This window comes from Staurois parvus, unplaced genomic scaffold (assembly GCF_062004578.1).
Source record: "Staurois parvus isolate SC_StPar_1 unplaced genomic scaffold, SC_StPar_1.0 ptg000410l, whole genome shotgun sequence".
Taxonomy (NCBI): Eukaryota; Metazoa; Chordata; class Amphibia; order Anura; family Ranidae; genus Staurois; species Staurois parvus.
In genome coordinates this window covers 214,361-226,361 of record NW_028318206.1, presented here as the reverse complement: position 1 = coordinate 226,361, position 12,001 = coordinate 214,361, and the positions used below count along the sequence as shown (strand labels likewise).

At 40.3% G+C, this 12,001-nt stretch overlaps 1 protein-coding gene across 1 annotated transcript in view; it reads right to left on the bottom strand.

Annotated features, from left to right (window-relative positions):
- The window catches only part of LOC149455009 (astacin-like metalloendopeptidase), a 48,229-nt gene extending 36,938 nt beyond the window's left edge, over positions 1-11,291 (bottom strand). The window contains exons 1-4 of the mRNA XM_089686739.1: positions 11,202-11,291; positions 5,599-5,623; positions 3,074-3,142; positions 932-1,000 (exon numbers count right to left, since the gene is read on the bottom strand). Of these exons, the coding sequence (XP_089542865.1) occupies positions 932-1,000; positions 3,074-3,142; positions 5,599-5,623; positions 11,202-11,291 (253 nt within the window). The remainder of the gene's footprint in view (positions 1-931; positions 1,001-3,073; positions 3,143-5,598; positions 5,624-11,201) is intronic.
- Between the last annotated feature and the right edge of the window lie 710 nt (positions 11,292-12,001).

The following is a 12,001-nucleotide window of genomic DNA, read 5'->3' as shown; positions in this document are numbered from 1 at the left end:
ACAGCTCTGGAAGTTACTCCAAGTAAAAACAAATCCTTTATTTCTGCCCTAACAGGTCCCCTTTCATATCAATCATTTATTCCTTCTAGTACAGGAGAAGAATCTCCAAACTTTCATCCTTATAACCCATCAAACATAACAGACTGACAATGATGACCACCAAGTGTAACTAATCTACAAAGTGAGCCAAAGTCAGACTTATATGACCAGTACAATTACGGGCTGTTAAAGTAAACCTGAGCTCAGATCATGCACACTAAAGTATTTACATGTTCTGAACAAGCAATAAGAGCACTTTAAAACAAGCCCCCATTCATCTGCGTCTATAAATATTGCGAAAAAATTAGTTTAAATATCACAACACAGGCATTGAAATCTTAACTCTTTCTATATTACAATTACGGAAATTTCCCCTCTCAGCTGATAATTGTCAGGGCACTTCCAGCAGGAAGTATTAACTGTAGAGGATTGAATGAAAATACAGGTCATTGTATGTGTAACCAAAATATGGGTGTATATGGACAGCCAACTGACACTTACAAGTGGTCCACACCCAGGGGCGGACTGACAACTCATGGGGCCCCAGGGCAAAAGGGGATCATTGGGGCCCTGTGTCCTCACCCACACCCAAAAAAGCCTATGAAAGGTACCAGGGGCATCTCATGGGGCCCCCTACTGACCCCAGGCAGTGCCTGAGTTCCCAAATGGTCAGTCCACCCCTGTCCACACCCAAAGACATCAAATAAAAAAGTGTAAACATTATAATTAATAACTAAGAACGTGTGATCAATAAAACTCCTTTTAACTGTGGCAGCCTAATTCTTCCCAAAGTGTAAATAATCAGCCCTGAACATTTAGGAGTTTAAAGACAGACATTAGACAACAGTTGATTATTTGGATGGAAAAGATTAAAGTGTAATCTTGACATTACCTTTATTTGTTTCCTCTGTTTGAAGAGAAATGGTCCACTCATCTCCACCTAAGGTAGTTGTTTCAGTATCTGCCAAAGGAAAACAAAAAGTCTTACTTTTCTATGGCTAGCCTCTTATGTCTAGGTATAGTAAATGTGTGAGGGCAAGTGTGTGCTTATACAAAGGAATATTAGAGAGAAAGGAAAATGGCTCTGGAAGTTATTCCAAGTAGGTAATAACAGATCCTATATTTCTGCTCTAACAGGTCCCATTTCATATCAATCATTTATTCCTTCTAGTACAGGAGAAGAATCTCCAAACTTTCATCCTTATAACCCATCAAACATAAGACTGACAATGATGACCACTAAGTGTAACTGATCTACAAAGTGAGCCAAAGTCAGACTTGTATGACCAGTACAATGACGGGCTATTAAAGTAAACCTGAGCTCAGATCATTCACACTAAATTATTTACATGCTCTGAACAAGCAGAAAGATCACTTTAAAACAAGCCCTCATTCATCTGTCTAAAAACATTGCGAAAAAATTAGTTTTTAAATATCACAACACAGGCATTGAAATCATAACTCTCTATATTACAATTACGGAAATTTCCCCTCTCAGCTGATAATTGTCAGGGCACTTCCAACAGGAAGTATTAACTGTAGAGGATTGAATGAAAATAAAGGTCACTGTATGTGTAACCAAAATATGGGTGTATATGGACAGCCAACTGACACAAGTGGTCCACACCCAGGGGCGGACTGACAACTCATGGGGCCCCTGGGCAAAAGGGGATCATTGTGGCCCTGTGTCCTCACCCACACCCAAAAAAGCCTATGAAAAGGTACCAGGGGCATCTCATGGGGCCCCCTACTGACCCCGGGCAGTGCCTGAGTTCCCAAATGGTCAGTCCACCCCTGTCCACACCCAAAGACATAAAATTTAAAAAAAACAAACCAAGTGTGGAGCTATCCAAAAATCTCTCAGATAAAGTGTAAACAGCATAAATAACTAAGAACGTGTGATCAATAAAACACTCTCCTTTTAACTGTGGCAGCCCAATTCTTCCCAAAGTGTAAATAATCAGCCCTGAACATTTATGAGTTTAAGACAGACATTAGACAACAGTTGATTATTTGGATGGAAAAGAGATTAAAGTGTAATCTTGACATTACTTTCATTTGTTTCCTCTGTTTGAAGAGAAATGGTCCACTCATCTCCAAAGGTAGTTGTGTCAGTATCTGCCAAAGGAAAACAAGAAGTCTCACTTTTCTATGGCTAGCCTCTTATGTCAGTAGGTATATTAAATGTGTGAGGGCAAGTGTGTGCTTATACAAAGGAATATTAAAGAGAAAGGAAAACAGTTCTGGAAGTTACTCCAAGTAGGTAATAACAGATCCTATATTTCTGACCCAACAGGTCCCATTTCATATCAATCATTTATTCCTTCTACTACAGGAGAAGAATCTCCAAACTTTCATCCTTATAACCCATCAAACATAAGACTGACAATGATGGCCACTAAGTGTAACTGATCTACAAAGTGAGCCAAAGTCAGACTTATATGACCAGTACAATGACGGGCTATTAAAGTAAACCTGAGCTCAGATCATTCACACTAAAGTATTTACATGCTCTGAACAAGCAGAAAGATCACTTTTAAACAAGCCCCCATTCATCTGTGTCTATAAACATTGCGGGAAAAATTAGTTTAAATTTCACAACATAGGCATTGAAATTATAACACTTTCTATATCACAATTATGGAAATTTCCCCTCAGCTGTGAAATTGTCAGGGCACTTCCAGCAGGAACTATTGACTGTAGAGGATTGAATGAAAATACAGGTCACTGTATGCGTAACCAAAATATGGGTGTATATGGACAGCCAACTGACACAAGTGGTCCACACCCAAATATATAAACTAAAAAACAAAGCAAGTGCAGAGCTATCCAAAAATCTCTCAATAAAGTGTTAAGAGCATAATTAGTAACTAAGAACATGTGATCAATAAAACCCTCTCCTTTGAACTGTGGCAGCCTAATTCTTCCCAAAGTGTAAATAATCATCCCTGAACATTTATGAGTTTAAGGCAGACATTAGACAACAGTTGATTATTTGGATGGAAAAGAGATTAAAGTGTAATCTTGACATTACCTTTATTTGTATCCTCCGTTTGATGAGAAATGGTCCACTCATCTCCACCGAAGGTAGTTGTGTCAGTATCTGCCAAAGGAAAACAAAAAGTCTCACTTTTCTATGGCTAGCCTTTCTCTTATGTCTGTAGGTATATTTAATGTATGAGGGCAAGTGTGTGATTATACAAAAAGGAATATTAGAGAGAAAGGAAAAGAGCTCTGGGACTCGCTATCCTGGAAATGGGCTTTCCTCTTGAGACCGGACAGGCAAGGCCTGAACTTCACCCTCTGGAACAGATGCTGTATAGCACCTCTCCTCCACCACATCTGACTACATTGAATTGTTAGTTATTTCCTTAGCAGCGTTCTCCCGCCAGGGTGTCAGTAATGTTGGCATTCTGCTCAATACAAGTTCCAAGGTTTACTGCAACAGGACTCTGAGTATTTACTGCCCCCACCTTGCCACAAGATCATGCACACTAAAGTATCTAGATACTCTGAACAAGCAGTAAGATCGCGTTAAAACAAACCCTCATTCATCTGTGAGTATTAACATTGTGGAAAAATTGCTGAAAGTTCCCATCTCAGCTGTTAAGTTGTCAGGGCACTTCCAGAAAAAAGTATTGACTGTAGCAGATTGGTTGAAAATACAGGTTACAAATATAGAAGGTTACTGTACGGACAACCAAAATGTATGAGTGTATATGGACAGCCAGCTGACACAAGTAGTTCACATCTAAAAATATAAATTGAACAAAGCAAGTGCAGGGCTATCTCTCAATAAATGAAGTGTAAATAGCAAAAATTTATATATGTGGCATCTGAATACAAACTTGTGATTGCAACGGGAACACCACAAAAGGTTGTGCCGTAAAAAAAAAAAAAACCACACACACACACACACACACACACACACACACACACAATGTGAAAAGAAAACACAGTGCAAAACAAAATAAAGCCAAAGTCCCAAATCATACATTCCGTAGATTTTCATTATATTTTTATGTGATCTGGGAATTTGGTTTTAGTGTTATTTTTCAATTGCACTGTATGTGCAGCCAGCGTGATGTCACAGCTCCTCTGATGCGTTTTGTGCTATGGCACATAATCATAAGCAGGCACACCCCCTATGATTAAGTGCAATAGCACGAAATGCTTCAGGGAGGAGCTGCAATGTCATGACGTCATGCCGCAGGAACTACGTATAGGCCCGGTGGCCATCTTGGAAATTCTCATATGATGCTGTATAATGAGAACGGCAGAGGTATTGCTGACTGCAGATGAACCAGAGAGGGAACGCCAGACCAGGCTGCACAGAGCCTTAAAGGGACCTCCAGCTGACTACTGAGCGTTTATATCTCTAAATGCGCAATTTAATTGCGCATCTGGTGAGTGCAATTCTTACATTACTTATTATCTAACCAACGATGTGGTGATGTGACATCGATCACCAGTGTTTGAGATCATAACTGGATCTTCCATTTATCACTTTTTGGACATAGGTTTGTCACTATTGGCACTTTATTCAGCACCAGTGGTCACTTTTTAGTGACAATATATAGTGTCATCACTTGATCACTTTATGGACATGTTATAAATATAATACCACTCTTTGCACACCTTCAGTCACTTTGAATTTAATTTGATACGGATTTATTTATATGTATTATTGCATTGGCGCTTTTCATATTTATTTGAAATTATCATGTGTGATATTCATATTTTAAACGCTGCATCCTTATTTATATTATTACTTTGGAAGGTTTTTTGGTACCTTTTTGATGTTTCAGCAGCTAGCCATTTTAGTGCTCACTTACCTCCCTGTGTTTTCTATTATGCATTATTAGCACTGATCACTGTATTAGTGTCAGATTGCCCTCCGAACTTCCACAGTCCCACTGGAAATAAAATTCCATTGTTTGTAGACACTACAGCTTTCATACAAGCCAATTAATCTATGCTTATTGGGATTTTGTTTTTTTAACCAAAGACATGTAGCAGAATACATTTAGACCTAAATATGAAGAACTTTGATTTTTTTTATTAATTTTTATTGGATTTGTTTTATAACAGAAAGTAAAAAATATTTTTCTTCAAAATATATTGAAAAAACAAAAACCCAGTGGTGAGCAAATACCACCAAAAGAAAGCTCTATTTATGTGAAAAAAAATTATACAAATTTAATTTGGGTACAGTGTTGCATGACCATGCAATTACCAGATAGAATAGCTCAGTGCTGAATAGCAAAAAAATAAAACAAAATGGCCTGGTCATGAAGGGGGTAAAACTTTCCAGAGTTTGTGGTTAAGTCTGATGACCATCAGTATGTTTTTGGGAAAAGTCAAGGCTAACAGAAGGAAAACATACTTTCTGAAGCTCAGGAACCCAGTGCTGTAAGTGAAAACCACATTCAGCCCTACTCAGGTAATACTTTGAATACATTTTCCATATTATTACCAGTATATTTACATCCAGAAAAAAGTTTTACATATAAATGCCTAAATTCAGTAAAAGTATTAATGATATAATGTTGTACTTACCAAAGCTGTCATCTGGTTGGACAGTCTATAGGAAAATAATATACATTAATACAGACATGGCAATGACAAATTTGTCTAATTGTACAATTTACTCTTCCTTTTCCCACTCTACACTAAATAAAGGAAACTGGCTGGGTTCAGTTGTACTGAAAACCACAAAGATGCAGCAAGCAGAGATATATCACACCCAACCCACAATGCACCTAACATGAAGATGGGAAAAAAACCTAATTATGTCCACCAGGGGCGGACTGACAACTCATGGGGCCCCCGGGCAATAGGGGATCATGGTGCCCCTGTGTCCTCACCCACACTCAAACCACGCCCAAAAAAGCCTATGAAAGTTACCAGGGGCATCTCATGTGGCCCCTTACTGACCCTGGGCCCTCAAGGCAGTGCCAGAATTTCCGAATGGTCAGTCCGCCCCTGCTGTCCACACATGCACCAATATGATCATTAAAACAATCATGCAAACAAAAGACCCTTTATGCAATCTAGTGAGCTCTTGATTGATTTTGATTCTGCAAAGTCGATCACATGTGATGTATTTTGATCTAAAGTAAACAAATATCTGAATGAGAGCAAATTAAGAAGCTCACCCAAACACATTAGTTACATAGTTAGTCTGTCTGAAAAAAGACAAGTCCATCCAGTTCAACCATAGAAAGAAAAAAAAAAAAAAAAAAAAAAAAAGTTATAATCCTATACCCACAGTTGATCCAGAGGAAGGCAAAAAAAAAAAAAACCCAGCAAAGCATGATCCAATTTGCTCCTGCAGGGAAAAAAAATTCCTTTGTGATCCCCCCGAGAGGCAATCAGATATTCCCTGGATCAACTTTACCTATAAATGTTATATCCAGTTATATTCTGTGTATCTAACAATACAGGACTTTTGAAGCAATTCACGGAGCTGGCCAGAACCAACTCTTGAGGGAGTTCATTCCACAGCTCTCACTGTGAAGAAACCTTTCCATGTTTGGAGATTAAGTTTCTTTTCCTCCAGATGTAAAGAGTGCCCCCTTGTCCTCTGATGACCTCAGGGTGAATAGCTCTACACCGAGTTCACTAGATGGACCACTGATGTATTATACATGGAGATCATATCCCCCCTTATGTATTATACATGGAGATCATATCCCCCCCTTATGTATTATACATGGAGATCATATCCCCCCCCCCTTATGTATTATACATGGAGATCATATCCCCCCCCCCTTATGTATTATACATGGAGATCATATCCCCCCCCCCCCCTTATGTATTATACATGGAGATCATATCCCCCCCCCCCCTTATGTATTATACATGGAGATCATATCCCCCCCCCCCCTTATGTATTATACATGGCGATCATATCCCCCCCCCCCCCCCCCTTATGTATTATACATGGCGATCATATCCCCCCCCCCCTTATGTATTATACATGGCGATCATATCCCCCCCCCCCTTATGTATTATACATGGCGATCATATTCCCCCCCCCTTATGTATTATACATGGCGATCATATTCCCCCCCCTTATGTATTATACATGGCGATCATATTCCCCCCCCCTTATGTATTATACATGGCGATCATATCACCCCCCCCTTATGTATTATACATGGCGATCATATCACCCCCCCCTTATGTATTATACATGGAGATCATATCCCCCCCCCCCCCTTATGTATTATACATGGAGATCATATCCCCCCCCCCCCTTATGTATTATACATGGCGATCATATCACCCCCCCCCCCTTATGTATTATACATGGTGATCATATCCCCCCCTTATGTATTATACATGGAGATCATATCCCCCCCCTTATGTATTATACATGGCGATCATATCACCCCCCCCCTTATGTATTATACATGGCGATCATATCACCCCCCCCTTATGTATTATACATGGAGATCATATCCCCCCCCCCCTTATGTATTATACATGGAGATCATATCCCCCCCCCCTTATGTATTATACATGGCGATCATATTCCCCCCCCCCCTTATGTATTATACATGGCGATCATATTCCCCCCCCCCCTTATGTATTATACATGGCGATCATATCCCCCCCCTTATGTATTATACATGGTGATCATATCCCCCTTATGTATTATACATGGAGATCATATCCCCCTTATGTAGTATACATGGAGATCATATCCCCCCTTATGTATTATACATGGAGATCATATCCCCCCTTATGTATTATACATGGTGATCATATCCCCCCTTAATCTCCTCTTCTCAGAGAACTATTTCAGTTCCTCTAATCTCTCCTCATAGCTGAGCTCCTCCATTCCTCTTATCAGTTTAGTTGCCCTTCTCTGTACTTTCTCCAGTTCCCCAATGTTCTTTTTGTGAATTGGTGCCCAAAACTGAACTGCATATTCAAGATGAGGTCTTACTAATGATTTGTACCAGGGGAATATGATATCTCTCTGGAGTCTATACCTCCTTTAATACAAGATTTTACTCGCTTTAGAAACTGCAGCTTGGCATTGCATGCCATTATTAAGCTTGTGATCTACCAGAACCCCCAGATCCTTCACCATTGATTACTCCAGTTGTTACCCCCCCCTCAGTATATATGATGCATGCATATTCTTAGCCCCCAAGTGCATAACCTTACATTTATCAACATTAAACCCAATTTGCCACATAATTGCCCAATTAAACAGTGCATTGAGGTCGGCTTGTAAATTGAAGACATCCTGTAAGGACCTTATTCCACCGCACAGCTTGGTGTCATCTGCAAAGACTGAAATGGGATTTTTAATCTCAGACCCTATATGGTTTATAAATATATTAATAAGTAAGGGTCCCAGCACTGAACCCTGGGGTACACCACTGATGACCCAAGACCATTCAGAGTATGAATCATTAACCACTACTCTTTGAATACGATCTTTTAGCCAGTTTTCTATCCATTTACATACAGATTTTTCCAAGCCTGTAGACTTTACCTTACACATTAGCCGTGTGTGGGGAACTGTGTCAAACGCTTTTGCAAAATCCAAGTATACCACGTCCACCGCCACCCCTCTGTCCAAGGCTTTACTCACCCCCTCAAAAAGAAATCAGACTTGTTTGACAACTTCTGCCTTTCATGAATCCATGCGGTTTGTGGCTTCATGTTTTTTTCCCCAGCAAGAACTCATCTATGTGGTCTTTTATTAAACTCTCCAGTATCTCCCCAACTATAGAAGTTAAACTAACAGGTCTATATAACTACTTGGTAAAGATTGACCCCTTTTTAAATATTGGCACCACATTGGCCTTACGCCAATTTAACAGTGCTATGCCAGTAATTAAAGAGTCCCTAAAAATTAGAAATAGCTTTGAAATGACAGAGCTCAATTCTTTAAGGACCCGTGGGTGTATGCCATCCGGTCCAGGTGCTTATTCACCTATATACAGTCTAAATATTTTTTGGAGCATATCAGTTGCGAGCCAATGTGGATCAGCTGGAGCTGTGCCAATACCATGCCCATTATGGACAAGAGCTCCCCCGTGCTCCTTCGTATACACAGAGCTGAAGAAGGTATTAAAATACATTTGCCTTCTTTGTCCCCAGTGACCCACTCTAGATTATTTTGTAAAGGGCCTACATGCTCGGACCGAACCTCTTTATTAATATATTTGAAGAATTTTTTGGGGTTGGTCCTGCTTTCTTTTGCAATCTGTCGCTCATTTGCAATTCTTGCGGCCTTTAGTTCCTTTTTGCATATTCTGTTATATTTTTTGTAATGTTTAAATGATGATAGCGTTCCTTCATTTTTATATTCAATAACATCCCTTTTCTTATCTATAGCTTTTTAAACTTTGGCCATAAGACACATAGGTTTGATTTTTAGCCCTTTAAACTTGCTGCCCATGGGAATATATTTTGCAGTGTGTTCACATACAGTCTTTGAAGAACTCCCATTTCTGTGTTGTGTTCATCTATGCCAATATTCCCTCCCCTCCCAGTCTAAGTGTTGGAGAGTAGCTCTCAGCCTTGGAAAATTAGCGGTCTTGAAATTCAGAGTTTTTATTTTTCCTCATAGGTGCTTGCTGTTTACAGCTAACAATAAATTAAATCATGTTATGGTCACTTCTACCCAGATGTTCTTTTATATGGACATTCGTAATAAGCTCTGCATGGTTTGAGATTACAAGGTCCATCAGAGCATCATTCTTAGTTGTGGCCACTATGAACTGTACCATAAAACTGTCCTGTCGTAGGTTTAAAAATGTTTGCCTTTTAACTGTTCCTGCAGTACCATTACTCCAGTCAGTTTCCAGGTAGTTAAAATCCCCCATTATTATAACTGTCCCAGCCCTTTCGATCTGTGCAAGGAGCAGAGTTTCCATCTCCTCTAACACTGGGAGGCCTATAACAAACTCCAATGATTACCTTTATAGTATGCACCCCCATGTGCAATTCCACTCATAATACTTCAGACTCACACTCTCCATCAACTAGGTCCTCTTTCACACTCGCTCTGAGATCACTTCTCACAGACACCACCACCTTTCCTATTTACGCTCTCTCCGAAAGAGAACATAGCCAGGAATATTAATGGCCCAGTCATGCGAAGAATGAAGCCAAGATTCAGCAATACCAATTAAATAATAGTTCTGTTCATGCACCAAAGCTCCCAACCCTTGTTCACATGTATTTTGCATATTTTTTTATTTTCATACAAATGGTACCAATTCCACTGGTTGTTTGTAACATGGGAACCTTATCTGGCATAGCCTGCTTCCCCCCCCATTCCATCCACCAATAAGTAATGACCCCGTCTGATCTCCCTCCCCCCCCTTGATTCTAGTTTAAATACTCCTCCAGCCTTCCCATAAGCCTTTCCCCCAGCACAGCAGACCCCCTTCCATTTAGGTGCAGACCATCTCTAGCATATAGGTTACACCCCAATGAAAAGTTGGCCCAGTGCTCTAGAAACCCAAATCCTTCCCTCTTACACCAGGTCTTCAGCCATGTATGGAGTTCTCCAATCTTCCCGTCTTTCCTGAGTTGCGCATGGCACAGGTAATATCACCTTGGAGGGCCTTCCCTTCAACTTGCAGCCTAGTTCTTTAAATTGAGTCTTAAGGAGCCTCCACCTTCCATGTATTCTGTCATTGGTTCCAACATGAACCAAAACAGCTGGATTATGCCCAGCCCCTCCCAGTAATTTATCAACGCGGTCTACCACATGCCAAACCCTGGCACCAGGGAGACAGCAGACCATTCAGTTGAGGCGATCCTGGCAACAAATTATTCTATCAGTCCTTCTGATCATAGAATCCCCTACTACCACCAGCTGTCTAGGCCTTCCTGCACTACCCTCACCACCCCTCCCAGATGGTCTGCCCTCCAGGCTGTTAGGGTTAGCAGTGACATCCAGGGCTACCACCCCCACATCTTCACCCAACTTGGCAAATCTTTTTGGGTGCCCAAACCCAGCCTTACTTTTCTGTGAGCCCCTACCACTCCCTCTCATTACAGTAACCCATCTTCCTACCTGACAATCCTGATTAGCCCCTACGCCCTCCACATCAATCCCATTAGCTACCTGCTCAGAGCAGAAGACCCCTTTTAAGTTTGTCAGTTCTGCCCAGTGTTGTAACTTGCTCCTCCAGATCTCGAACACAAGATTCCAGAAGGGCAAGCCGCTCACATTTGTCACACCGGTATCCATCCTGGAGCTGTTGCTCCATTGCTGCATAGATGCAGTACACTGCACAAAACCTAACACCCTGCTAGCACTCATATCCCAGTTACAATATTAACAGGAAATATCAGTTGTCACTTACAGGTCAGTAGACTCCTGTTATACTCTCCTGTTTTCCACACTTTAACTCCACTTAGTCAAAAGGTCCAGCAAGCAAAATAGAGGCATGAATAAGCAAGTTCAGAGTGAGCTCTGCAGCAAGTTACATAGGACCTGTATCACCTGTGACCAATTAACCCCTCCCCTTAAATTAGTAGACTAAAGAGGGGAAAAAAAAAAAAAAAAAAAAAAAGGGGGGAAAGAGATTTAAAAAGTGACAGAAAAAAAAAGGGATTAAAAAAAGTAAACCGCTTTTAGCAAGACCCAAAGAGAAAAATAAAACTACAAGCACCAGCAATCAAAAGTAAAATTTTGACATTTCCCAATCTTTCAGTGATCAGCCAGCAAAAAAAATGCCAGGCACAAATGTGTGCTCTATAGCAAGTTATATAAGACCTGTATCACCTGTGACCGATTAACCCCTTCCCTTAATTAGCAGATTGAAGGAAGACAAGGAAAAAAAAAAAAAAGGGGGAGCTATTTAAAAAGTGACAGAAAAAGGGATTTAGAAAAGTAAACACTTTTAGCAAGACCCAAAGAAGAAAATAAAACTACAAGCACCTGAAATCAAAAGTAAAGCTCTCAAATTTCCCAATC